Here is a 27,631-nt window from a genome sequence, read left to right on the forward strand (position 1 = left end):
GTAGGATTTTCTCCTGTGTTGGGGGTCCGGAAACACACACAGTACACAAACACAACGTCCAGACCACGACAAACATCTATATGGCAGATACAAATGTCTGTCGTGAGCGAGAATCGAACTCGCGACCGCCAGCGTAACGCCTTTAAAACCACTTTATCCAAAATTATTTTTTTTTGTGTTGTTGTATGGATTAATTAGTTGTACAGCTTTCTTCAATGTTTGCATGTATTTTAGATGCCTGATGATGGTCCAATAAAGGATCGAAACGTCGCATGAATTTGCAATTAGTGGTTTGATTGGCACCTTATGTCCACTTTCCTGCGAACCGTCAAAGAATACTTATAACAAATGGACACAACGATAAATAATTATTTTTTTTAATTGCTCGTCATTTCTTTATTAAATATTTTTTTAAGTTGCCTAATTTGGTCTGATGAAAATGTAAATACCTGTTCAGTCTGCGACATGTCAGCGTCGTTCTCCAATTCACCAGCCGGCTGGGTTGTGGACTCGCATTCATCTGGAACAAGAAGAAAACATCCATAGTACATCTTCTAGAGTAACTGCAGAAGTTAATTCTATAAGAGATTGGAGAATTCGGAGGCTGGAGAGAATCTTTTGGTAGTTTACAAGCTGTAACCCAAACTTTGGAATTACACGTTTTCCATCTTATCTTTCAAGGGTACTGACTTTTGGGATAAAATGCAAAACCAGCAGGATTGCAAGCGCGTTGCCTGACCCCGACCCCAATGGTTCTGTGTCAAACTCACCAATACAGACATCACCAGGACAGTGTTATTCATCCGTGATCTTCTGTAACGTTGATGTACTTCCCCTATCGGGCTGCTCTAAATCTTGAGCTAGATGTTCCCTGCTGCTCTACAATATGACGATTCAGCTCGTAACATCCCACAGCTGGGCATAGGCTCTTTACTCTATGTAGGTGAAGGATCAGGGCCTAAACCACCACACGCCGCACTACGGTTTAGCGGACATATTCCCTGCTATGAGTAACGATCGCTATCAGGTGTATATGATAACGACCGGAACCGCTTCACGTGCTCTCCGAGGCACGGTGGGGAGACACACATAAACAGACATTAAAATCGGAAAGAAATTATTCTATAAATACAAATATCCATCGCGAGGGCGATCGGACCTCCAAACCCCCAATGTTTAGGCACGAACATGGAACACGCATCTCTACATATAAGCGATTCTAATCCCACTAAATCAGGAACAGTATTTACCCGACACCTCTTCCTCCGGTATAGCCTTCGCCCGTTTATCAGCCGCCCTCCGCCTCACGAGCTCAGCTATAACGCCATGCAATTCGGCCAGTCTGGCGTCGTGCGCACGAGCAGCGTTCGCAGCGCGCTGTTTCTCGGCCGCGAGGGCGCGTGCGAGGGAGTCCCTTTCCGCTCGTAGTGTTGCCACATCGTCCACTCTACCGCTGCTCTGGGTTGCCACCTAAAAAAAATTGGAAATGATATATGGTATGAAAAGTTGTTTTTTAAAACGAATTTTAGCCAAAAATTATTTAATTAAAATAAGTTTCAAAAGCACATTTGAACAATCACATTACAAGTTATAATATAATTAACATAAAAGTACCGCCGATTCGGAATTTACATTATTTATAATGGAAAAACTTTTTGGGATTTTCTCGCGGTTTAAGTAATTTATTTTTATTTTTTTCGCGGTTAATTAAGTTTTATAGATGCTGCAGTCCTCCTGCGACCATGGTTGCTGTGAAGTATCCGAAACGTTGGGCATCTAAGAAACAATAAACCGCGATAAAATCCGAAAAAGTTGTTCCATTATAATGAGTGAAATTCGCGTTAACATTAGAAAACAATAAATGTACAGTCTGCAAAAAACTCCGCAATTACTCTGGACAAGATTTGTATATAAAAAGAAAATGGATATATTCACGAAACAATTCTGCAGAAAAAGTTCGCCAGATTAATTAATACATATTACGAATTATTATAATTATTATTATACGATTGTGGTTGGAACGCGGTCGTTCACCAACGAGATGGGCAGACCAGGTCAAAAACTCATCTGCCACTAAGTTTTACACGGTCGTAAGAGACGCCATGGACAGAGACCGGTGGAGGCAATTCGTCCGTTCCAGATGCAACCCTGATGCTGACCACGATCCTCAGACACGAGGGTCCGACAAGTCACAAGAGGGAGACGAATTATTAAAAAAAATGGGTGTTCTAAAAAAAATTAAAATATTCTTCATTGGCTTGCGAACTTCACGTTGTTAACTTCTCTATTGACAAGTTAACTTCAGGGTGTCGGTTTTTTCGTGTCAGTGTGCGCGCGCATCGTAATAATTTACTCTCATCATTATTCCCTAACACGCCAAAAGAAGTGTAACTTCGAAAAATGTTTTATTAAAATGGATTTAGATGTTTTTTTATGAAAATAAATGTATGTAGTTAATCAACCTACTGAACTATCTATATATAACCTATGACTAGCCTGTTGGCGCAGTTTGTAGCGGCCCTGCTTTCTGTGCCGCGGGTTGCGGGTTCGATTCCCGCCTGAGTCTGGGTGTAATATAATATTTGTATTTATATATTTATATATGTATAATTTCTATGTATATTTAATCAAAAAAAAAAGTTATAACAGTCGGCTGTTACCTGTAACACAAGCATTAAGTTGCTTACTTTAGGAACAGACGACCGTGTGTGTATGTTATATGATATTTATATTTATTTATAACTTACAAGGATTCGAAATTACTCAGGAATAAGACGACCGTGTGTGTATATTAATTGTATGTCGGACATTTGACTGAGGTAGGGCACAGCAGGAATTTCCTGCTCAAAATATGGAGCAGCCCGACTGGGGGACCTTACAGAAGATCACAGCTAAATAATACTGTTTTTTCAAGCAGTATTGTGTTCCTGTTGGTGAGTAAGGTGACCAGAGCTCCTGGGTGGGGTTTGGGGATTGGGTCGGAAATGCGCTTGCGATGCTTCTGGTGTTACAGGCGTTTATAAGCTACGGTAATCTCTTACCATCAGGTGAGCCGTACGCTTGTTGTCGACCTAGTGGTATAAAAAAAAATGTCGGACATTTTAATTTCACAAATACTATCGAGTATTGTTTAAATTATTGTTCATTGGATGAATGGCACGGTTCCGATCATACGGCGCGTGCGTCGGAATGTGTATTGTCCTCTGTATTAGTTGGTCTGTATTTGGAGCCGAGCAATATTGTTATGTTAATCTCTGTCGATAGTAACGGAGCAACGATCGATATGGTACAATGTTATTTGTTAAGACTTTTAATTGAGTTTTAACAATAGCGTAGGGCGCAGAAGGGTAAATCCCGATCATTATCTGGAGAAGCCCGACTGGGGAAGTACTTCGACCTTACAGAAGATCACAGCTAAGTAATACTGGTATCAAATAGTGTTATACGAGTATTCTTGTTGTGAGTACGGTAGAGCTTCTGGACAGGGTCGGGGGTAAGGTCAGCAACGCGCTTGCGGTGCTTCTGATTTTGCCGAGCTGGTTTTATAAAAAAAATGGGTTTATAGATGGTTTATAAACACAATGGCAATCGGTGGGTGGCGCTGCTGTCGATATGTCACATGTAATGTGGTGGTACTACTCCCGACAGGACGTTATTTGCCGGGTCCGCTAGTCTATACATCTATACAAATATATAAAATTGGAGTGTCCGTTTGTAATATTAAAATAACCGCTTTTAACCACCACGCTGCTCCAATGCGGGTTGGCGGATATATTTCCTACTATGAGTAACGATCGCTATCAGGTGTAAATGATAATAACCGGGACCGACGGCTTAACGTGCTTTCCGAGGCATAGTAGGGAGACCCACAAGAACTGCACAAACACCCAGACCACGGCAAACACCTGTATGGCCAATACAAATGTTTGTCATGTGCGGGGATCGAACCCACAACCGCCAGCGCAACAGGTCCATGGCTGTGACCGCTGCGCAAACCCGGTGTGCCCTGCCTCAGTTAAATATAATATACATATTTTTAGTGTATGAGCGAAGTCTTGACAAAAGGATTAGACTAGATTTTGTTGCAGATTCTAAGATACTGAAAAAAATTAAGCCATGGATAGAAATATCTGATTGATAAATTGGGGTTTGATAATAAATCATAAACTTTGTCTATTGGATACCGTGATACATCAAAGAGTAACGGGTCCGGGGACCCGGGATGAAACATGTCTTTGATATTGTATAAATTACAAATACATAATATAATATTTGAAGAAAAATATCCATTTTGTAATTACTTATTATATGTATACTAGCGGACTCGGCAAACGTTGTCTTGCCGCTAAATGCTATTTAAAAATAGGGGTTGGTGAAAATTTAGGGTTGTATGTATTTTTCAACGCCAAATCATAATAAAATAAAAAATTAATAATTTATCTAAAAATAAAATAAAATAGGGGTGGTCTACCCTTAACATTTAGAGGGATGAAAAATAGATATTGTTCGATTCTCAGACCTACCCAATATGCACACAAAATATTATGCGAATCGCTCAAGCCGTTTCGGAGGAGTTTAACTACAAACACCGCGACACCAGAATTTTATATATTAGATATATATATTTTTTATTATTTATGATATAATTTTCCATAAACCTTACCGTATGAAAGCCATTTTGCCCTGGAAGAGGAGGCGCTGTCACCGGCCTCAAGCTGGAGTACCTCCACGAGGACTCTCTTGAAATCTCCTCGTCGCCAACATTGGGACAACACAGGTACCAGCTCCTGCTCCTCCTGACTCCGGACGCCGTATCCAGCTGGGTTAGAGGAACCCGACCAACGATCTCTAACTCAGCCAACAACGGCTCTTTCTCTTTTGGTTCTGGCATCGGGAAGGTCCCAGCTGTTGAGTAGGTCTCCCCAACTTTGACGCCATTTTCCGGGGTCGTGTATTCTGGTGACCATCTATCACGGAGCGGTGGCACCTCTTTGGCTGCCACATCGTTGATAACCTCATTGGTTTCTACGTACTCGCTGAGTTCGTTTAAGTTCTGATCATCTTTGGCTTGAGTATCCTGATTTTCTTGGGCGCCGTTTTGACGTTTTATCTTCTCGAGGTCAGCGTAGTAGTATGCGGTTGAGCGGGGCGGTTCAGCGTTAGCTGTACGAGTGCCGGCCATGTTTTTTTCACTACATATTTTTATTATTCTTGACACTTTTTTTGCACCACATGTTTAAGCTTTTAAGTTACTGAAATTACGTTTTTTTTCTTCAAATGGGTTGCAATCGATTTGTAGGTAAATTGAAAGTAAAAATTATAAAAGTAACGGAATTAAAACCTTAAAACAATAAATACTATTTTTTTTAGAAAGCCTCGGTTTCAATGAAACTAGAGGTCATAATGGTCGAAATTCGACCATAATTAATTTAAATTTTAAGTTTGAACATTAATAAGATTCTGTTGTCAAAGACTCACAATTATTCCACATAAATTATATATCATTTTATAGATAATTGCTTGCTCTACCGGCATTTAACAACTAAAAAATTGATTATGGCTTTTGTTTTTGTAAATTAATCTATAATCTATAATAATATATATAAAAGCGAAAGGTCACTCATTCATCACGAAATCTCCGAAACTATAACACCTACAAACTTGAAATTTGGCAGGTAGGCTCCTTATAAGACGTAGACATCCGCTAAGAACGGATTTAACGAAAATCGACCCCTAAGGGGGTAAAATGGGGGTTGCAAGTTTGTATGAAAGTCCTATATTTTTGAAGTAAGAGACTTGAAATTTAAAATGTATGCTCTATAGATGGTGAGAAGGTATCCAAATAATGTATCTTTAGAAATCAACTCCCTTTTGGGGTTAAAACGGGGGATGGTAAGTTGACTCACTCATCATGAAATCTGCGAAAGTATAACAGTTACAAACTAGAAATTTGGCAGGTAGGTTCCTTATAGAGCGTAGACATATGATAAGAACAGATTTTACGAAACTTGACCCTTAAGGGGATAAAAAGGGGGTTGGAAGTTTATATAAAAGTCCTATGTTTTTTAAGTAAGAGACTTGAAATTTAAAATGTATGCTATAGATGGTGAGGAGGTGTCCAAATAATGCATCGTAATCTATATATATAAAAGAGAAAGGTCACTGACTCACTCATCACGAGAACCCAAAAACTGCTGGAGGGTCCATCCATCCAGGATGGATAAAGATGAAATTTGGCAGAGAGGTAGGTTATAGTTAGTAGACGTCCGCTAAGAATGGATTTTGCGATATTCTACCGCTAAGAGGGTTTAATTGGAGTTGATAGTTTGTATGAAACATATACAGCAGCTATAAGTTCGTCGATAGGTTATTTATACTGCAGCCTGAAAATAAAACTAAGAATGTGGTGTATAGAGAGGTTTTATAAAAACAACTATTAAATTATACTAAATTGTGCCTTTTAAAAAGTTACTCAGAGTAATAAGCATTTCAAGTGATTGAAATAAAAAAAAATGCGTTAAACATCTTAATAGTAATGCATATCTTCATAACCACGCGGATGTAGTCGCGAGCAACAGTTAGTGTATTATAAAACAATGCCCCCAAAAGTGTATGTGATCGATTTCCTCAAAATCTACTGAACAGATTTTCATGCGATTCAAGAGGAAGGTTTACGGAACGGCTAAGACGATTTTGATGAGAGTTTCACTGGAAGTTTGCCGGGAAAACTTTGTGAAACACTGATTTCAACGCGGGCGAAGCCGCGGGCACAGCTAGTTAACTAATAAAATTATATGTATGACGGCTTTAATTTTGAAACAACGTCAACATGATTGACGATCAGTATATATCGGTTCAATTTCAAATCAACTTACGTATAAATACTTTTTTGTAATTTTGTAAAGTAATAATTATTATTCTTATTTAGTGCGAATTATTCGCACGGGTATAGCTAGTACTTAATTATATGTCTAATGCTATGTAACTTGACAATTATCTTAGCGTATTTCGTGACTATGCATTAATAGGAACATTACGTGCAGGTCTGTGAGGGGATTGAAAGCTTTAAGGGAGCCGTTTTTGCCGTGTTTAATATCGTTAGAATTTTAAGTTTTAAGGGATGGTGGGAGGGTTGGTCCTGTTGTTGTTTACGAGTTCTGACTTTGTTTAACTTATTTATGCTATATTAATTCTAAATTAAATTTTGCTGGCTGTCGCGGGTTCGATCTCCGCACGTGACAAATAGTAGAAGATAGAAGTCGATCTTCACTGAGCTGATAATAGAATGTAACATACTTATAATAAATTTAGTATATTAGATATAATATAAGCTGACTCGGCAAACGTTGTCTTGCCGCTAAACGCTATTTAAAAATAGGGGTTGGTGGTAGAAGGGTGAAAATTTAGGGTTGTATGTATTTTTCAACGCCAAATCATAATAAAATAAAGAGTAAATAATTTATCTAAAAATTAAAAAAAATGTAGGTATGGACTACCCTTAACATTTAGGCGGATGAAAACTAGATGTTGTTCGATTCTCAGACCTACCCAATATGCACACAAAATTTCATGAGAATCGGTCAAGCCGTTTCGGAGAAGATTAACTACAAACACCGCGACACGAGAATTTTATATATTAGATTAAAAATGGGTTCCTTGAAAGAATCCTGGACTGATTATTTTTAATTATTTTTTTAAAAAAGTGCGTGCGTACAGAGTACACATGTCAGAAGTGAAACTTCTTTTGAAGTCTTGTTTATATTTATACAAATGTAAAGCTTTAGATTTCGATTCCAGCGCCATCGACAAAAAAGTTGCCGTTTCATCCTTAAAAAATGTACCCTCATGTGTCTAAACAAGTTTCACTTCAAAAATATACTTTTTTCAATTGAAAATTGCAAAATCAATATAATAAAAAAAGTTTAATCTGACTCGATAGTATGAAACGTATAAAATTTATAGGAAAAACATTTAAGAGAGAAGGTAAATGGGGCTTTGAATAGGTTTAAAATAACGTAGACTATGACGTCACCGGTGTTACCGCCGGCGCAGTTCTGAAAGTTCGCAACCGCGGAGCTTTTCAAAGTCTTACAAAGCGTTTAACGAACGGTATACATATGAGCTTTAATGTGGACTGGATGAGGGATGAGAGGTAGCGATTTTTTTTATTTATTTTTTTTATATCACTAGGTCGGCAAATAAGCGTACGGCTCACCTGATGGTAAGCGATTACCGTAGCTTATAGACGCCTGCAACACCAGAACATCGCAAGCGCGTTGCCGACCCAATCCCCAATCCCCCCCAGGAGCTCTGGTCACCTTACTCACCAACAGGAACACAATACTGCTTGAAAAGATTATTATTTAGCTGTGATCTTCTGTAAGGTACTACCCCAGTCGGGCTGCTCCATATTTTGAGCAGGAAATTCCTGCTGTGCCCTACCTCAGTTAAAGTAAATCTTTGAAAGGCGCATTGGGGAGAATTGGGGAATAAGCCGGTGAATGCGTGACGTTACGAAATGTATGATCGGGCGAAAGTTGAGATGGAGATATACGTTAGTGAAGATACAAAGAGACAGAGTTACGTTACGTAAGTTTAATTCAGTCGTGTGGTCTAAAGCACACTCGTTTTTTTAAGGTTTAGTATATGATATGTTGGTGATTACTAATCGTGTAATATGGACGGACAGAGGTCGCTAGTAATATATATTGTATTATTGTCTATGTGCTTTTCGCCTAAATAAATTATGTACAACACAATAATAATAAATAATAAATATCTTATACACACACACACACACGGTCGTCTATTCCTAACGCTAAGCAAATTAATGTTTGTTATAGGTAACAGCCGACTGATGTAATTAAATATATATTTCTTATTTTGATAAATATACATGGAAATAATACATTTATAAATATATAAATATAAATACACCCAGACTCAGACAGGAATCGAACTCACAACCCGCGAAACAGAAAGCACTACAAACACAAATATAACTTTGACAGTATATTTTATCAAACATCGCCGTCTCTCTTAACTTGGACCACGCGTGAACACGTTGAAAACACGTGTATTGACGGCGTTTCACACATTCACACATTCACACATACACACACACACGCACACACGGTAAAAAACATTTTCAATTTACACTTCATCGCAATAAAAGTATTTCTAGGTTTAATGACTATGATTCTACTAGGTTCCACTTTGTTTTGTTTTTTTTTTTTTTTACTTTTAAATTAAAAAGAAAACGAATGGGTATTTCATGAATATTACGGAAGGCTCCTGGGGGGGATTGGGGATGGGTCGGCAACGCGCTTGCGATGCCTCTGGTGTTGCAGGCGTCTATAAGCTACGGTAATCTCTTATCATCAGGTGAGCCGTACGCTTGTTTGCCGACCTAGTGATATATAAAAAAAAGGATTTAAGTTGGGTTTTGGTTACGGAACTTTGAAAGCAGGATATTTAGAGCTAGCTTATCTGCCAGATAAGGGTATCGAACAGATAAAAACTTCTGATGTATTTCTTTTTTTTAAAGTGAAACTTTGCGCACACTTGACTTAGGGAGTGAGCTGGTGAATGCGTGACGAGAGCGTTACGAAAAGTGTGATCGGCCGAGGCGAACGGAAGTTTAGAGGGAGATATTTTCTTTCTCCCTTTCTCTCATAGCCAGTTACGTTCCGTATATCTAAGATACAAGGCAGGCCTATTACTAAAGCAGTTGGACTTCAGTCATGTGGTCAAAAGCACTCGCTTTTTTTTTCAAAATCAATCTCCACTTTTACTTTCAGACAGGGTTCCGTATAAAAGAAAATGAAAAAATTCACAAAAACGAGACAGTACGAAGTTCACCAAGTCTTTATAGCCAATCACATTTTCTCAACTAATAGGCAAGGGGAACAAACATCAATCCCTACGACTATAAATTACTTACATATACATAAAATAATAATAGTGTTTGCTCGCAAACCAAAAAAAAACGACTTGAACTACATCGACAAGTAATACGACGTAAGTAGACGAAAGAAATTAACAAACGCTCTAGTCGTCATCATTCTCTGGGATTCCATCATCGGATCCTGGTTTCCTTATCATGGTATCACATTTGGGATATCTCCTTTCCAACAAAAAAAGAGTTATCAAAATCGGGTCATAACACGACGAAGTTATCCCGGAACATACATAAAAATTGGAGCAGCGTGGTGGATTAAGCTCTGATCCTTCTCCTACATGGGGAAAGAGGCCTATGCCCAGTAGTGGGATATTACAGGCTGAAGCGATACATAAAAAATATATATATATATATGAAACTTCGACACTAAAAACACCACTATATAAACCCAAATCAAAATCAAAAGTAACTCTATTCAAATAGGCTTCAAAAGCACTTTTCAAAAGTCATTTTACAAATTATTTTTTTTAAGTGATTATTATTTTTAAAAGTGAAGCTACCACCGATTCGGAATGTAGATTCCGCAGAGGAGAATCGGCAAGAAACTCCGCAGTCACTCTTTATTGCCGATTCTTTTCAGCAGAAACTACAGTCCGAGCGACGGTAGTTTCACAATAAAAAAAATTTACTTATGACCGATACAATAAATTAATTATAATTCGTAAAATGATGATTCTAAGTGCTTTTCAGTCCCACTTGAATAAAAACATATTTAATTTTGATTATTATTGAATTAAGTATTCTTTTTTTTAAAGTCGGTTAAAACATCAAATCATTTCCACTAGCGTCGAACACTCGACGTGCGAATGTGACGCCCGCGGCAAAGTTCACAGCACCGTCGAGTGTCATAACGTACACTTCATGCTGTTAAACCGCCTACGTCATTAGAGGTAGCGTTTAATGCGCCTAGATTTTTTTTCGAGAAGTGATTTTAAGAATGTATGATGATTAAGGGCCTGTTTCAATAGTCGCTGTTAAAGTGCTGGATGGTTGAGAAGTGAGTGATGGTTAGTTGGTCTAACGTAGCGGTATCTAAAATATAAAAGTTTTTGATTTGCCTATTTCTCCTGTTTCACTATCAACTCCAACTTATCAATTTATCAGCCTGATATTTTTATTCACAACATGTGAATACTATTAGTTGTAGTTAAGGCATAATGACACACCCTAAAAAGCTGTTGTATTTACGGCTGTTAAGTCTCTGATAGCTTATCTACCAGATAATAAAATTATCAGTAACATCTGAACTTAACGCTAAATCTATCATCTATATAAATTAAAATAGAAAACTTGGCATATTTTCAGCTATTTTTTTTTTTTCCTAAGTTTTCTAATATTTAATAGAACATTTTTAGGGGTTAAATATAAAGTTAATTGCGAATAAATTTCCATAAAGGTTCTGAATACTTAAAGATTATTTGAACTTAGCTGAGGTAGGGCACAGTAGGAAATTTCCTGCTCAAAATATGGAGCAGCCCGACTGGGGTAGTACCTCGACCTTACAGAAGATCACAGCAAAATAACACTGTTTTCAAGCAGTATTGTGTTAAAAAAAATTAAATTAAGACCGATACAATAAATTATAATTCGTAAAATGACGACTCAAAGTGCTTTTCAATCCACTCGGTCACTACGATTTTCGAAGATACCCCTCGATTTCTCTTAGATGCCATCATCATATCCTGGTTTCCTTATCATGGTACCACCCCTTGGGATATCTCCTTTTCAACAAAGAATCAATCATAATAAACGATGAAGTTATCCGCGAACACACACAATAATGTTCGTGTATATGTATATATATTTCAATGATTTAATGTTTCTTATTTATTGCGTTTAATTTAATTAAATTTAAGTTTTTTTTTTTTCATTTGTTTAATTTAATTTTGTTTAATTCGTTTAATTTGATTATTTTAATTTCGTTTAATTTAATTTAGTTTAATTTTATTTCATTTGATTTGATTTAATTTATTAAATTTGTTAAAATTTATTTAATTTGTTGAAGAATTTTTGTATGGGATTAAATAACGCTTTATTATTATTATTATTTATTGCGCGTCTCTGTAACCGTTCCTTTTTGGGTGTGCTGGGAGAAATCTCTTATATACCTAAGCACACCCATTATAAGTGAGTCTTCATGACAAATATATTATGTACTAGCTGACCCCGCAAACGTTTCTTTGCCATATATGTTATTAACCCGCTTAATCCCTCCCCCCCTATAACTTAGGGGTATGAAAAATAGACGTTGGCCGATTCTCAGACCTACCCGATATGCCCACAAAGTTTTATTAAAATCGGTCGAGCCGTTTCGGAGGAGTTTAATGTTTAACACCATGACACGAGAATTTTATATATTAGAGAATAATGTTTTGTACGTATAATTTTTTTAAATAAAATATATATAAATAAATAAAAATATATATAAGGTCGAATTGAGATATGGAGGTTATCTAATAATATATAAAATTCTCGTGTCACAGTTTTCGTTGCCATACTCCTCCGAAACGGCTTGACCGATTTTGATGAAATTTTTTGTGCTTATCCGGTATCTATGAGAATCGGCCAACATCTATTTTTCATCCCCCTAAATGTTAGGGGTAGTCCACCCCTACATATTTTTTTTTATTTTTTAGACAAAATTATTAATTTCTATTTTTTTATGATACAACATTAAAAAATACATACAACCCTAAATTTTCAACTCTCTACCATCAACCCCTATTTTTAAATAGCGTTTAGCGGCAAGACAACGTTTGCCGGGTCAGCTAGTATCCTATAAATAAATAAAAATATATATACGGTCGAATTGAGATATAACCTCCTTTGTAATGAAACAAACATGTCTTCAACTTAACCCACAGCGTTTCCAGCTTTCAACGGATGCATCTAGGCTACATAATTGAGACCTAGACATTAGTGCCAACTCGATGTAGAATTCTCTTTTATAGCTTCCATTTGCCAAAACATACTCTCGTGACCTATTTTACACAAACTTTAGAACTAACCAAACTATAATTTGTCTTTAATGTCTGTCTCTGTAGGAATATTTGGGTTTATTCACGATAAAAAAAAACCGTGTTCAGTTTACAACGTGAGTCAATTAAATACACATCATTAGAGGCTAGTGGTCGCCCGGTGGTCGAAATTCGACCATAATTAATTTAAATTATAAGTTTCAGCATTATTAAGGTTCTGTCGTCAAAGACTATACTTCTGTAATAATAAACAAAAGAGTATATATGCGTGTGTGTGTGTTAAATACACGGTAGTGTGTGTAATGTATTTTTATGCATAGTTAAAAAATTATTACCATTCTGCGCTCCTTCTCTATATAAACTATAAGTGTGCGAAATTTTCTACTTCTCCGTCCGCGCAATTTTCGTAAAAAAGGGGTATAAAGTTTTTGCTTCACGTATTAATATATGGATAACTCAAAAACTAATTATCTGATCTTGATCAAATTATAATTGTGTTTGCTCACAAACGAAAAAAAAACCGACTTCAATTTCATCGACGAGTAATACAACGTAGATCGACGAAAAAATAGTCAAAATCGGTACACCCAGTAAAAAGCTATTGCGGATTTTCGAGCTTCCCTCGATTTCTCTGGGATCCCATCATCAGATCCTGGTTTCCTTATCATGGTACCAAACTAAGGATATCCCCTTTCCAACAAAAAAAGAATTATCAAAATCAGTACATCCAGTAGAAAGTTATGCGGTATAATACAACGTAGGTCGACGAAAAAAGCGTCAAGTAAAAACGCATTATTAGATATAACTCGAAAAGTAGTTGTTACATCTCAAATAAATTTAAATGGGACCAATTGACACACACCACCTTTCGATTAAAAAAAAATTGTCGAAATCGGTCCACCCGGTCAAAAGTTCTGAGGTAACATACATAAAAAAAAAATACAGGCGAATTGAGAACCTCCTCCTTTTTTTGGAAGTCGGTTAAAAATGGATACACACGACGGGCACCGGTTTTGCGATTTAAAAAAATCACCAAAAATTGTAAAAAATGTTATTTTGGTATATGTACCGTGTATACCGTGTATCCATATGCATTTAGTAAAAATTTATTTTAATATTACAGTTTTTATTTATTTGTATAGATATAGATAAATGTTATAATTGTGTTTGCTCGCAAACGAAAAAAAAACCGACTTCAATTACATCGACAAGTAATACAACGTAGATCGACGAAAAAATAGTCAAGCAACTACGCGTTATCAAAGATTACTCAAAAAGCAGTTATCAGGTCTCAATAAAATTTATAGATGACCACATGATAAACATCAGCTTTCGATTAAATTAAAAATTATCAAAATCGGTATACCCAGTAAAAAGTTATTACGGATTTTCGAGAGTTTCCCTCGATTTCTCTGGGATCCCATCATCAGATCCTGGTTTCCTTATCACAAAAAAAGAATTATCAAAATCGGTACATCCAGTAGAAAGTTATGCGGTATAATACAACGTAGGTCGACGAAAAAAGCGTCAAGTAAAAACGCATTATTAGATATAACTCGAAAAGTAGTTGTTAGATCTCAAATAAATTTAAATGGGCACACACCACCTTTCGATTAGAACAAAATTTGTCGAAATCGGTCTACCCGGTCAAAAGTTCTGATGTAACATACATAAAAAAAAAATACAGTCGAATTGAGAACCTCCTCCTTTTTTGGAAGTCGGTTAATAAAAATAATTGAATGTCTTCTTGGGAGTATGTGACGATTTACTAGTTTCGAAGCCGCTCCGTCACTTTTAAAGTTTTAAAAATCTAAAAAAGTAGTTTTTTCGTAACGAAAAGTAAAGTGCTATATATCAAAAGTTGCGCCTTCGTGCGCTCTACAAGTTGGTGTAATTTGTTTTTGTGGAAAACTGTGAAAAGTATTTTTAAAACTGAAAAAACTGTGAAAAACTGTGATTTGAAAAACTTTAAACGAAAACGCTGCGGAAAGGAGATCGATAACTTATCGATATTTTTGTGCCATCAGACGGGGCTTATTAAGCCCCACAATTTGACACGCGAGTCGGATTTTTCCGGTGGAAACTCGCGGAATTATTAAAGAAAAACCTTCGACCACGTGGTCACGTGTTTGTGGATCCAGCGGGGCGAGGGGGAAGCTTATTACCTCATCGGATGCGGCTCAACGAAACCAGCTCAACGGCGCTTCGCTCATTTCTCTACGGTTAGTGGTTCCGGCGAAATTCGATTTTTAAAATTTTTCAAAATTTCAAAATTTATTATTAAAAAAAGTAAAGCGACGACCCCCCCATATTTTTGTGTTTTTAAATAGAATTTATCAAAGTCTAGCTTTGTGAAAAATTTAAAATTTTTCGGTTCGGTAGTTTTGGTGTAAAATTTTTTTGAAAATTAGGGGTGTGCACGTGGGGTGCAACCCTTAGTCCAATCTCGCCGGTGCCCTGCCTGAAAAATTGTAAATAATTAGTTTAAGGTACATAATTTTTTGTGGAATTTTAAGACTATTCCTAATATTTTTTAAATTGAATTATATAATAAAAAAGTGTGTCTTTCGCACCCCAAAAATCGGGGGTTGATGTAAAAAATAATATTCTTAACCGTACTTACAGATCTCAAAAAGACTTTTAAAACGAGCCCAATCACGGGTATTTTCGGCCTAAAATAGCGAAGTTTAGAAAAGTCTTTGTAAGTGGCTGCCATATTGGCGGCCATTTTGACGGCCATTTTGAAAATTAAAAAATTTTAATAACTCCGGCCCCATAGGTCGTAGCGAGACGCGGTTTTCGCTACTAAGTAAGCCACAATTAGAGGAATAGTTTTAAGGCTCTATATAGAGCCGAACCCCCGATTGGGTTTTAAGGGGTGGTTTTGGATAGATCTTGAAGGGGCCAGCACGGGGAGCCGTCGCACATTGTTCTGCGATCAGCCGTTCCCGAGATATAAATTTTTAAAATAGATCTAGATTTAGACAGATTGCGCGGACGCCATATTGAAAAACTTTGAGGCTCAATATCTCGGCAACCGCTGGTCGTAGCGCGACGCGGTTTTCACTCCTGACAAGCCCTCCTAAAGGGCTCTACAACTGACCGTGCGCAGTGACTCTACCTAGAGTCCGACTTGAAAAGGTAGAGTTTTCTCTACATTTTCCTATTTTTAAGTTTAGCTTTAGTTGTATAGGAACCGGGGCATATTTGCCTGTCTTCTTGATTGGGGAGCGGTCGTAAACAGACCGTTCTTGCAAAAATATAGAACTCTTAACAATTTTAATTGTTTATAACTAAAATTGGACAATTTTTATATTTTTATTTTTACTTTATTTTATCTTATTTTAATTTACAGCATTCTTTTGACCTACTTGACGCACCTCCGATATGTTTGGTTTGCGCAGCCCCCCCCAAAGTAAGGTCAGACCGGCCCAGCCTGCGAAACCCGCGAAGACCACTAGGAGATCAACGGACGGGGCATCTGCGAGGCTTTCGCTACGGACGGGCCCTGTCAAAGGGCCTACTCCTACGTACAGTAAGGACAAGGCGGGGGCGTTGGGGGCTCCAGAGTCGCCGCAAGCAGGTGTACTCTGCAGTCCCCACCGCTTGCCTCGTCAATCAATTGAGGACACTAGAAAGTCTACAAGGATCGAAGCCGCCGATGAGTTGGTCCACAAGTGTGCGGTGGCGACAAGAGGCTCCAAATACCTCAAACGCGAATACAAGCAGGTAATCTCTGAAGCCGTTGACGGACTCTATGAGATGCTTGTGGCGAGTGAGGCGGAGCTCGAGGTAATAAACGCAATGAAGGTGAGGGTACTCAACCCCAGCAGGGAGCACTCGCCGCGTGGCCTTTCGCCGACGACATCGGTTGCCGACACCGCACCAGTAGCAGCCCTCGACTCCACGCTGAGCCGGAAACTAGAGGAACATACACGCCTCCTGATTGAGAATGGACAACGTCTCAAAGACCTGCAGGACAGACTGACCAAACAGGAGGAAGCTGTAGTCGAGCAGAGAACCTACGCGAGTGTTGCGGCGGCCAGGTCACCGCCGAAGAGACTGGTTGCCTCACACTCGCTGGTGGTCTCGTCGGCAAATGAAGAATTGACGGGAGAGGAGGTCCTCACCCAGCTAAGGGAGACAATGGAGGCCAAAGAGGGGTGGGTTAGAGTTGAGAAGGTGCGCAAGGCCAAGGATAGGAAAATAGTGATGGCCTTTAGTACGAAAGAAGAGAGGAACAAAGCACGAATGAGAGTTGAAGAGAAAGGTAAGGGTCTCCTGGTCGAGGAGGTCAGCAACAGGGACCCGCTTCTGGTTTTGAGGGGCGTCATATCAGTCCATACTGACGAGGACATATTGAAGGCCCTGAGAAACCAGAATCGGGAGTTGTTCGATGGCCTCGACCAGGAGACCAGCAGGGCTAGGGTCCGCTTCCGAAAGAAGACGAGGAACCCGCATACGACCCATGTGGTCTTGGAAACCTCGCCCACTCTCTGGAGCAGAATTACCCAAAAAGGGTATGCTCACATAGACCTTCAGAGGGTGAGGGCTGAGGACCAGTCGCCGCTGGTCCAGTGTGCGCGGTGTCTAGGGTACGGCCATAGTAAGAGGTACTGCGCTGAATCGGTGGACGCTTGTAGCCACTGTGGCGGCCCGCACTTGAAGGTGGAGTGTGTCGATGTCGCGTCCTCCGTCCCTCCCTCGTGCAGGAACTGTAGGAGGGCGAAGCTCGAAAACGTAGAGCATAATGCGTTCGACAGTTCCTGCCCAATTAGGAGGAAATGGGACGAGTTGGCGCGATCATCGGTCGCGTACTGCTAAGGGTGCGACGGCCGGTACAGAGGCATGCAAAATGAAAGTCCTCATTCCCTTGGCGAGACGCGCGCGGGACGATCTGCGGGAGTCTTGGCCTTGGAGGAAACTTGTATGTTTGATGCAGAACAAGATTCTCGCAGAGCAAGTGGGAAATGCGCGGCCACTGTTGCATGTGCGGTACTTCCGCGTTGGGCACAAGGATAACAACATAGGGTTAAATCGGGAATATCTTTTCCATTTTATCCTAAAACTATAGATGTTGGAAAATGACTTGCTCCTTAACAGGAAGATAGGCAAATATGCTAAGTTTATATAATAAGTATATATTTCGTTAGCATAGCACTAAGTAGAATAATTAGGATAAACAGGATACTGAATTGTTAAAAAGTAGATCGAATATGGAAAAATATTGTATTGTTTTTAATAATTCTATATTTATAGTAAGACTGGTATTATAAAATAACTAATTTGCTAAGTTAGTAAATTCTTAAAGTTTTTAAAAATCAGTTATGAAGTAGGATGAACAAATTAAAAAATTTGTATAAACTAGTAAATTGATGTCAATGAAATTGTTAAGTAGTAGGCTGAATAAAGTAAGACAATTGTTGTATAAATTAATAAATTAGGTATGTTAGGATTACGTAAGAAAATAAAAATTGTTTAATGTAGGCTGAATAAATTAAAAAACCTTGCATAAAAAATTATAAAATAGATAAAGTAGTAAGTTCTAATGTTTTATGTAAGATACTAAGAAAGTATAGAATATTCGAAACGTTAATGTGGAACAAATTGGATAGACCCGATGTAATATATAAGATAAAACAAGAAATTAGCATACTTTGTAATGGTGATGATGACTATCATCATAGCAAATTGTAAAGCATTTAAAATAAAAAAGACAGAACCATTTTGTAAAAAGAAAAATTATTATAAATAAATGTGTTAAATTATTTACCCTGTGTACATGGAAATAAAAAGCGGTTACTAAGTAGGCCTTAAAAGTAGAGGGAACCCACCCTGTGTGAGAAAGGTGATGAATGCTAGAAAGATAAGGTATGAGGAATGAAAGTGCGAGAAGAATAAACGCGAGAACTGGTATGAAAGAGAAACAAGAAAAAACCGGCTCCGACCCCTATATCGGAGGATTAGGAATAAAAAAAAAAAAAAAAAAAAAAAAAAAAAAAAAAAAAAAAAAAAAAAAAAAAAAAAATTGAAACAACAATATTAAAATCTGGAACGGCCCGGCTGCTCCAGATTTTGAGCAGGAAATTTCGTGCTGTGCCCTAACCTCAGTTATAAATATGAACCTTTTGTTGACATGAATGAATGAATGAATTGACAAAACATTGAAAACTCCGAGGAACTTACCAAGGGAGGCTATTGGCTTTTTTTTATCCTCAAGTTGACGCGTGTACAGCCGCGGGGCACATCTAGTTAATCATGTAAAATCACGAAACCGGGCAACGCATCTAGTGCACAGGCAAACTCAATTTCAAACGCCCTTGATGGAGACCTCTCGAGCGAATCAAGTTATTAGCTTTCAGAACGTGTGGTAACAGTATTACTAGACTACATATATAGCTGGTGATAAGTATTAGATAGTTACGTGTCAAATTGACCACACGACTTTTAATTAAAACTGTCTATCTTCACTAACTTATATCTCCCTCTAAACTTCCGTTCGCATCGGCCGATCACACTTTTCGTAACGCTCTCGTCACGCATTCACCAGCTTACACCCCAAGTCAAGCTTGCGTAAAGAGGTTTTACTTCAAAAATAGAGTCGAATTGAGGACGGAGGAGTTTTTTTTTTCAAGTCATTTTTTTTATTCTTAACAATATCAGAATAGAAAAACAACAAGATGTGTTACAGATTCATAAGAATACTAGCTGACACCGCAAACGGTGTTTTGCCATATATGTTATTAACCCCCTTAATCCCCCCCCTTATAACTTAGGCGTATGAAAAATAGATGTTGACCGATTCTCAGACCTACCCGATATGCAGACAAAATTTCATAAAAATCGGTCCAGCCGTTTCGGAGGAGTATTGTAACTAACATTCTGACACGAGAATTTTATGTATAAGATATATATATATATATAGATCATTATTGATAGAAGACATATTTTCCATCGTAAAAGTTTCAACCAACGTCGGGCACGTAGAACACAATGTTAGGTCGTATTATGTATAGGTTAGGTAATAAGGCCTATCGACCGAGCGTCTCAAGGTCGTTGCAACACGACACCAGACACTCGAGTAATCCTATACTAATATTCATAATTATTGTTCGTTTGCAGTAAAAGTTGAATTTTTCGTTTTTAAATTACTTCAAATAAAGATGGAAGTGTTTAATTCGTGTGCATTTTTTATTTTATGCATTACTTTCTTTTTACCGCTGCTTTGTTTTGACGATTGTTTTCCAAATCGAAAGCTCGTGCCTCTCATGTTTTTTTTTTTTTTTTGTTATATAACTAGATCGGCCAACAAGCGTACCTACAGCTCACCTGATCGCAAGCGCGTTGTCGACCCTATCCCCAAATCCCACCAGGAACTCTGGTCACCTTCCTCACCAACAATACTGCTTGAAAACAGTATTATTTAGCTGTGATCTTCTGTAAGGTCGAGGCACTACCCCAGTAGGCCTACTCCATATTTTGAGCAGAAAATTCCTGCTGCCACACCTCAGTTAGAAGTCATGTGGTGTCCCCATTAAAATTCAATCGAAATCTGATGTAAAGTACTTTTCGAGTAATCTTAAATATATAAAATAAAGTCGGGTATGTTCGAACACTTATAACTCGAGAACGGCAACACCGATTTTCATGGTTTTTGATGCATTGTATTTTTTCTTCGTCCCGTATAGCAGAATAACTATTAAAATCATTAAAAAACGAAACGAAAACCTTTTTTTTTTTCAAATCAACGCAGGTAAAGCCGCGTGGGTACAGCTAGTCCCTAAAAATCGCATCTATTTGATTATTTTTTCGACTTCCTTACATTGTCTTACTTATTGTCAATTGAAATTGTTTTTTTTTTTTCATTTGCGAGCAAATACAATTATTTAATCTGTGAGTAAAAATGAAACGTCTAATGACAACACCGATTTGTATTTTTTTTTGTGTTTTCTGGAAAGATTTAAAAGAACTTTAAAATATATAATAATGAAAAAATTACGACAAAAAAAAATATATGAGGGCAAGTTAACTGGTAAAATTATAAAATCAGTGTTCAGTTAAACAACATCTCATCTTTTTTTCTTAGTTGGTTATAATTGTGTTTGCTTGCAAACGAAAATAAAAGTGACTTCGATTACAATAATAATAATAATAATAATAATAATAATATTCTGTATTTCACACCATTAAAAGATACAAACAAAAGTAGTACAATTAGAGGAAGATGTACAAAGGCGGTCTTATCGGTAGAAGAGCGATTTCTTCCAGACAACCTTTGGATATAGGAAAGCGCATAGAAAAGCGGTTAGGAAGCGGTTACAAATAATTGTTATAGAAAGTAGAATACACCACAATAGATTATAAAATTATACATACATATATACATATGCTTACACACATACATAAACGTATACTCATATATAAATATAAACAATTCATACATATTTATGTCATCCAAAGGTGAAAAGACAACAATGACAGGTAATACAACGTAGGTAAACGAAAAAATAGTCAAGCTTTAGTAAAATAGTTATCCACAAAAAATAATTATATAATGTAATAATAAAAAAAACGAACGACGTAAAAATAGTCAAGTAACTACGCGTTATCAAAGATTACTCAAAAAGTAGTTATCAGATCTCAATAAAATTTATATGTGACCACATGATGAACATCAGCTTTCGATCAAATTAAAAATTATCAAAATCGGTACACCCAATAAAAAGTTATTGCGGATTTTCGAGAGTTTCCCTCGATTTCTCTGGGATCTCATCATCAGATCCTGGTTTCCTTATCATGGTACCAAACTAGGGATATCCCTTTTCCAACAAAAAAAAGAATTATCAAAATCGGTACATCCAGTAGAAAGTTATGCGGTATAATACAACGTAGGTCGACGAAAAAAGCGTCAAGTAAAAACGCATTATTAGATATAGCTCGATAAGTAGTTGTTAGATCTCAAATAAATTTAAATGGGACCAATTGGCACACACCACCTTTCGATTATAAAAATTGTCGAAATCGGTCCACACGGTCAAAAGTTCTGATGTAACATACATTAAAAAAAAAAAAATACAGTCGAATTGAGAACCTCCTCCTTTTTTGGAAGTCGGTTAAAAATCATCGAAATCGGGGCCCACCTAGTAAAAAAAATGTGTGATAACATACATTAAAAAAAGTGTGTGTACTTATGTACGCACGTAAGAAGTTATACTTCATTGCCTAGCTAACTTCTTCTTCGCGGACTGGCTATCTCTTCATTTCATCTCATCATTTTTCCCTAACGCGCCAAAAAGGAGTATAACTTCAAAACCATTCGAATTAAGAACCTCCCCCTTTTTGAAAGTCGGTAAAAATATATTGCTCACCTCAAAACCGCAGACGTGTAATGTAACACTATAGTTTCGAGTCAAGAACAGAACAAATAAAACCGTAAACATAACTAATATGGCTCATATAGGCATTTCTATATATATAATAATATTTTAAAGAAAGTCCATCCATAAATAACGTCACACGAATTTCACGATTTTTCGATTAAACCCCCCCTCCCCCCGGTCCTTGTCACAGCTAATCACATTTACGAGACCACGTAGAGCGTCACATACTTTGCAAACTTACACCTATAAATAAATTTATGAAATTAAAACATCATTTTCGACCTTATTTTTACTTTCATTTTACTAACAATTAGATATATTATATTTTAAAAAAAAAATCGCTTCATCCTGTAATATCACACTGGTGGGCCTCTTAAGCCTCTTTCACCCCATTCCCTACTATGATTAACGATCGCTATCAGGTGTACATGATAATAACCGGGGCCGACGACATAACGTGCTCTCCGAGGCACAGCGAGGAGACCCACAAGGACTGCAATCACCCAGACCACAGCAAACATCTGTATGGCCAGTACAAATGTTTTTCATGTGCGTGGAACGAACCCGCAACCGGCAGCGCAACAGCCACAAGCCAGTGCGAAGCCGAGGCGGGTCGCTAGTAACTAATATACTTTATAATTAAATATTGTTCCTAACACAGTAAAACGCTATGGATGTTCAATCTGAAATAAACAATTTTTATATTTTTTATTTATTTATTAATAGACAACCGTGTGTGTGTGTGTATTTATTTATAATCTAATTTTGGAGTTTTTCTTATTTATAACAAAATGTACTGTGTGGCTACGGCACTAAGGAATTTAGCCACCCCCTCTCTTCCCGTGGGTGTCGTAAGAGGCGACTAAGGGATAACAAGGTTCCACAACCACCTTGGAACTTAAGAAGCCGACCGATGGCGGGATAACCATCCAACTGCTGGCTTTGAAATACACAGGCCGAAGACGGGCAGCAGCGTCTTCGGTGCGACAAAGCCAGTACTGCGGTCACCAACCCGCCTGCCCAGCGTGGTGACTATGGGCAAAACACATGAGTTCACGTTATTTTTGGCGTAAACTTGTGGAGGCCTATGTCCAGCAGTGGACTGTATAGGCTGTAATGATGATAACAAAAATTCCAAAATTATGTATACAATATAATACGTGAACCAAAACTTTGTAGGAACCGCATTTTACGAAAATTGCGCGGACGGAGGAGTATGAGAGTGCAGAATACTAATTTTTTTTTTTAAATACACACACTACCATGTATTTGACACACACACGCAAATATACTCTTTTGTTTATTATTACAGAAGTCTTTGACAACAGAACCTTAATAATGTTGAAACTTATAATTTAAATTAATTATGGTCGAATTTCGACCACTGGGCGACCACTAAGTAGCTATATAAAAATCCATAAATGCTATTGAAAGCCAGATATATCTTAATATATATAAATCTCGTGTCACAATGTTTGTCCTCAATGGACTCCTAAACCACTTAACCAATTTTAATAAAATTCGCACCAATCCAACTTGAGAGATAGGATAGTTTAAATCTCAAATTATAGTCGCAATTTTAATTTATTGCTAATTATTTGTCTGTTATTATTTGACACTCACAATTATCTGTTAACTCCAAATGATTCTAACAGATGTCGATACCTTTCGACTGGGTTGAGTAAGTAATCAATAGATGGCGCTGCTATGGTAAATCTACGAACGTGTCATATAAGCTACATTTTAACAGCATAATTACCACGTGTTGTTGAGTACAATCCTAAATTTTCAACCTTCTAACCTTTATTTTTTAATAGCGTTTAGCGGCAAGACAACGTTTGCCGGGTCAGCTAGTATGCTTATATAAAGTAGCGGCAGTCGGACCCCACCCTCACATTAACTCATTGATGTCAACAGACAATTGGCTACAATCCCTTTATTTATGAGTCAAGCTTAATAAACTTTCAACAGAGTTATTATAACAGATAACTTGTACATAATGTCCATATTGATTTAAAAAGTAATTGTGTTTGCTCGCAAACGAAAAAAAAAACCGACTTCAGTAACATCGACGAGTAAACAACGTAAGTAGACGAAAAAATAGTAGAGTATATACGCGTTATCAAAGATTACTGAAAAAAATAGTCTAGGATCTCGATCAAATTTAAATGGGACCACAAGACAAGCATTAGCTTTCGAATAAAACTAGAATCATCAAAATTGGTACACCCAGTGAAAAATTACGCGGTATAATATAACGTAGGTCAACAAAAAAATAGTCAAGTAAATACGCATTATTAGATATAACTCGAAATTGTACTTGTCAAATCTCAATTTTTAAATGGGACCAGACCTTCGGATTAAAAAAAAATATAAAAATCAATCTACCCAGTCAAAACTTCTGATACAATACGTTCTAGAATAGGTTATTAGAAATTGGAGGACCTATGCTTCAGCCTGTAATGACCCACGGCTGGGCATAGGCCTCTATCTCCATGTAGGAAAAGGATTTACATATAATTGATTAACTTTTTCTCCTCAATTATTAACTACAACTGCAGTGGAAAAAAATAATAAAGATGAATAAATATATCAAAAAAATCTTTCTGATACCGTAATCCGTCAGATAGCGTTAACCACAACTGGTGCAACAGGCCCATAGACTTTTTGTCACTGAAGAATCTATAAAACATTGTGTAGTGACTCATAATGATGAAATAAGGATAATTAGCCGTAATTAGACGCGGGTGACGTTAGCTAAGCTATATACACTCATAAAGGCTACATAAGGTTGTATCAAGGACAACATTTTGTAAAACCTGCCGTTTTGTGTCAAGAAATTTATAGCAAAATTTTATTATTGACTAACAGGCGACCAAATTCATATTGATTTAGTTTTTTATTGTTAATTTATCATTGTGCTTCAAATTTTCTTCATAAAAACCTTGTTCTGACAATAAAAAAAAAAAAACGAGAGTGAAAAAAGGACCGCACGAGTGAAGTAAGACTTCTTTAATTAGCCCTACTGTAATATACGAAACATAACTCTCTCTCTTTCTATCCTCACTAACATATATATCCCTCTCAACTTCAGTTTGCCTCGCCCGATCATACTTTTTATAAACACTCTTTAATATCAAATCAAAAATCGACCATTCCAGCGGGGATCGAACCTGCATCTCCGACTGACCGTGTCGATGCTGTAGCCAATTATGCTATGGAACGATGTATCCGCTAGATCGAAATTTTTGATATGATGATTTTATATTCGGTCTAAGCGACTACTTTTCATAACGCTCTTGTCACGCATTCACCACCTTACTCCCCAAGTTAAGTGTAAAGAAGTTCAAAAATATTTATTAATTTCCGTATATAATTCATCTTTTGTTTACTTATATTACTATTAATATGTTTAAATTTTAATATTTCTTGTGGTAATATAAGTGGCCCTGACACCTTAGGTTGCAGGTTTGAATTTTACTAGCGGGACGAGAATAGAACAAGTCTGTTTGTGCAATTTGCCGCAACTCTGCTTTCTGTTCTGGGAGTTGCGGCTTCGATTTCCGCCTCGAGTCTGAGTCTGATATATGTATTTATTTATGTAACTATTATTAATATATATATTTATAAAAAAGAAAATATACTAGTCGGCTGTTACCTATAACACAAGCATTAAGTTGCTTACTGAAGGAACAGACGACTGTGTGTGTATGTTATAGATATTATAATTGCATAATAGACATACTTATAGCAGATATTTCTATTAATACATATATAAATATTAGTTTTAGGTCTGTTTGTAAACATGTAATCATTCTTGGTTCAATACAATACAATACAATACAAATACTCTTTATTGTACACTATCAGAGAAAAATTTTACACCGTAAAAGAAAATATAGACATGTACAAAAGGCGGTCTTATCGCTAAAAGAGCGATTGGTTCTTTACAGGGACAACTTTTAGAGACACAATGGTGAAAAGTCATACTTGAGTATTGATGAATTAAATTTATTTATCCTTTTCATTTCACATAATCCTTAATTTATACCAATATTTGAAATAAATAAATTAATAGTGTTATATAGTCCTGAGGTCAGTATGTCTAATTGTTATATATGTTCTAACTATAAAATAAACATTTTAATTGGATTTAGATAATACCTGAATTAAAGTTTAATCTATAATAATAATCAAGTAATGTCAGAGAAATTCTATATTATGCGAGTGAAACAGAAAAGAAGGTCATTTGAAGGTATTTTGTATGCCATTAAATTTGATACTAATTACGTACAACTTAATATAGAGAAATATTGAATACTTTTTTGGATATTCTTGTTAAAATTTATATCACAGATAAATATTCAATTCAAACAGGTTCTATTTTTTTTATTTGGCTGTAACAAACGTATCAACTTTCACATCCTTATTGATTGATATAGAAAAAAATTTAACCGAAAATTTAGCAAAAAATTAATTAATTCTGACGACGATTTCCTAATTTAATTAATAAGATTAGCTAATTTAATTTGTTGAACGCATTATAAACACTTTTATTATTCATATTTACTTACAAATCGTTTGTAATTAACTTATAAAAACTTAAAATAATGCCCAAAAGAAAAAAATAAACACTGTGACGTCACAATTCAGACCAAGTAGGTCGTTGCAGCAAGGAGTTTCGCTTATGGAAAACGCACTTGAAAACTTTTTTTCAATCACAAACAGCACAACACTAGTTACTAAAGCGGTTGATTGTTTAACTATAAGGTTATTTAATTGTATAAATCCATGTTAGCGATGGTTTTACGTAGGTTTATTTATATTTTGTGACGTTTCTCAGCGACTGCGCCAGTCGCCGCGCGTCGCGGAATGCCGAATGGCGCAGTTTCCAAGTGCTGCCATGTAACGTGTTAAATTTTCCCGGTAATTTAAAATTAAATTAGTGTAGCAAAATTATTTATCTAATGCAATTATTATTATTATAATTAATAAGTTGACCCAGTGAACTTCGTACCACTATTTTTTTGCGAATCACTGATTTTTCAACTTCTTAGTATACAAACCTTATCCTATCAATAAAAAACACAGAACAATAAAAAGCCCATCGATATAAGAAGTTTATATAAATACACTAGCAAAATTTTTTTCCACAAACCTTTTAATAGTTTAAAATACACGTAAGGTCTTTTACGGTAGAACATGTATGAGCTCTCATAACTGCCACTTTACTAAAAAGAGAGTTAGGTTTTTAAACCATTTTTAAAATGTGTACCTTCACAGTGGTAAAATCATAAAATTAATTACGTTTA

The 27,631-nt window shown here is 36.6% G+C and overlaps 1 protein-coding gene across 1 annotated transcript in view; it reads right to left on the reverse strand.

The window, feature by feature from the left end:
* The window catches only part of LOC123665841, a 35,124-nt gene extending 7,926 nt beyond the window's left edge, over nt 1-27,198 (reverse strand). The window contains exons 1-4 of the mRNA XM_045600074.1: nt 26,894-27,198; nt 4,664-5,341; nt 1,251-1,470; nt 450-520 (exon numbers count right to left, since the gene is read on the reverse strand). Coding sequence (XP_045456030.1) covers nt 450-520; nt 1,251-1,470; nt 4,664-5,182 — 810 coding nt within the window. The 5' untranslated portion in view covers nt 5,183-5,341; nt 26,894-27,198. The remainder of the gene's footprint in view (nt 1-449; nt 521-1,250; nt 1,471-4,663; nt 5,342-26,893) is intronic.
* Nucleotides 27,199-27,631: the final 433 nt, after the last annotated feature.

Source organism: Melitaea cinxia, chromosome 25 (assembly GCF_905220565.1).
Source record: "Melitaea cinxia chromosome 25, ilMelCinx1.1, whole genome shotgun sequence".
Lineage (NCBI taxonomy): Eukaryota > Metazoa > Arthropoda > Insecta > Lepidoptera > Nymphalidae > Melitaea > Melitaea cinxia.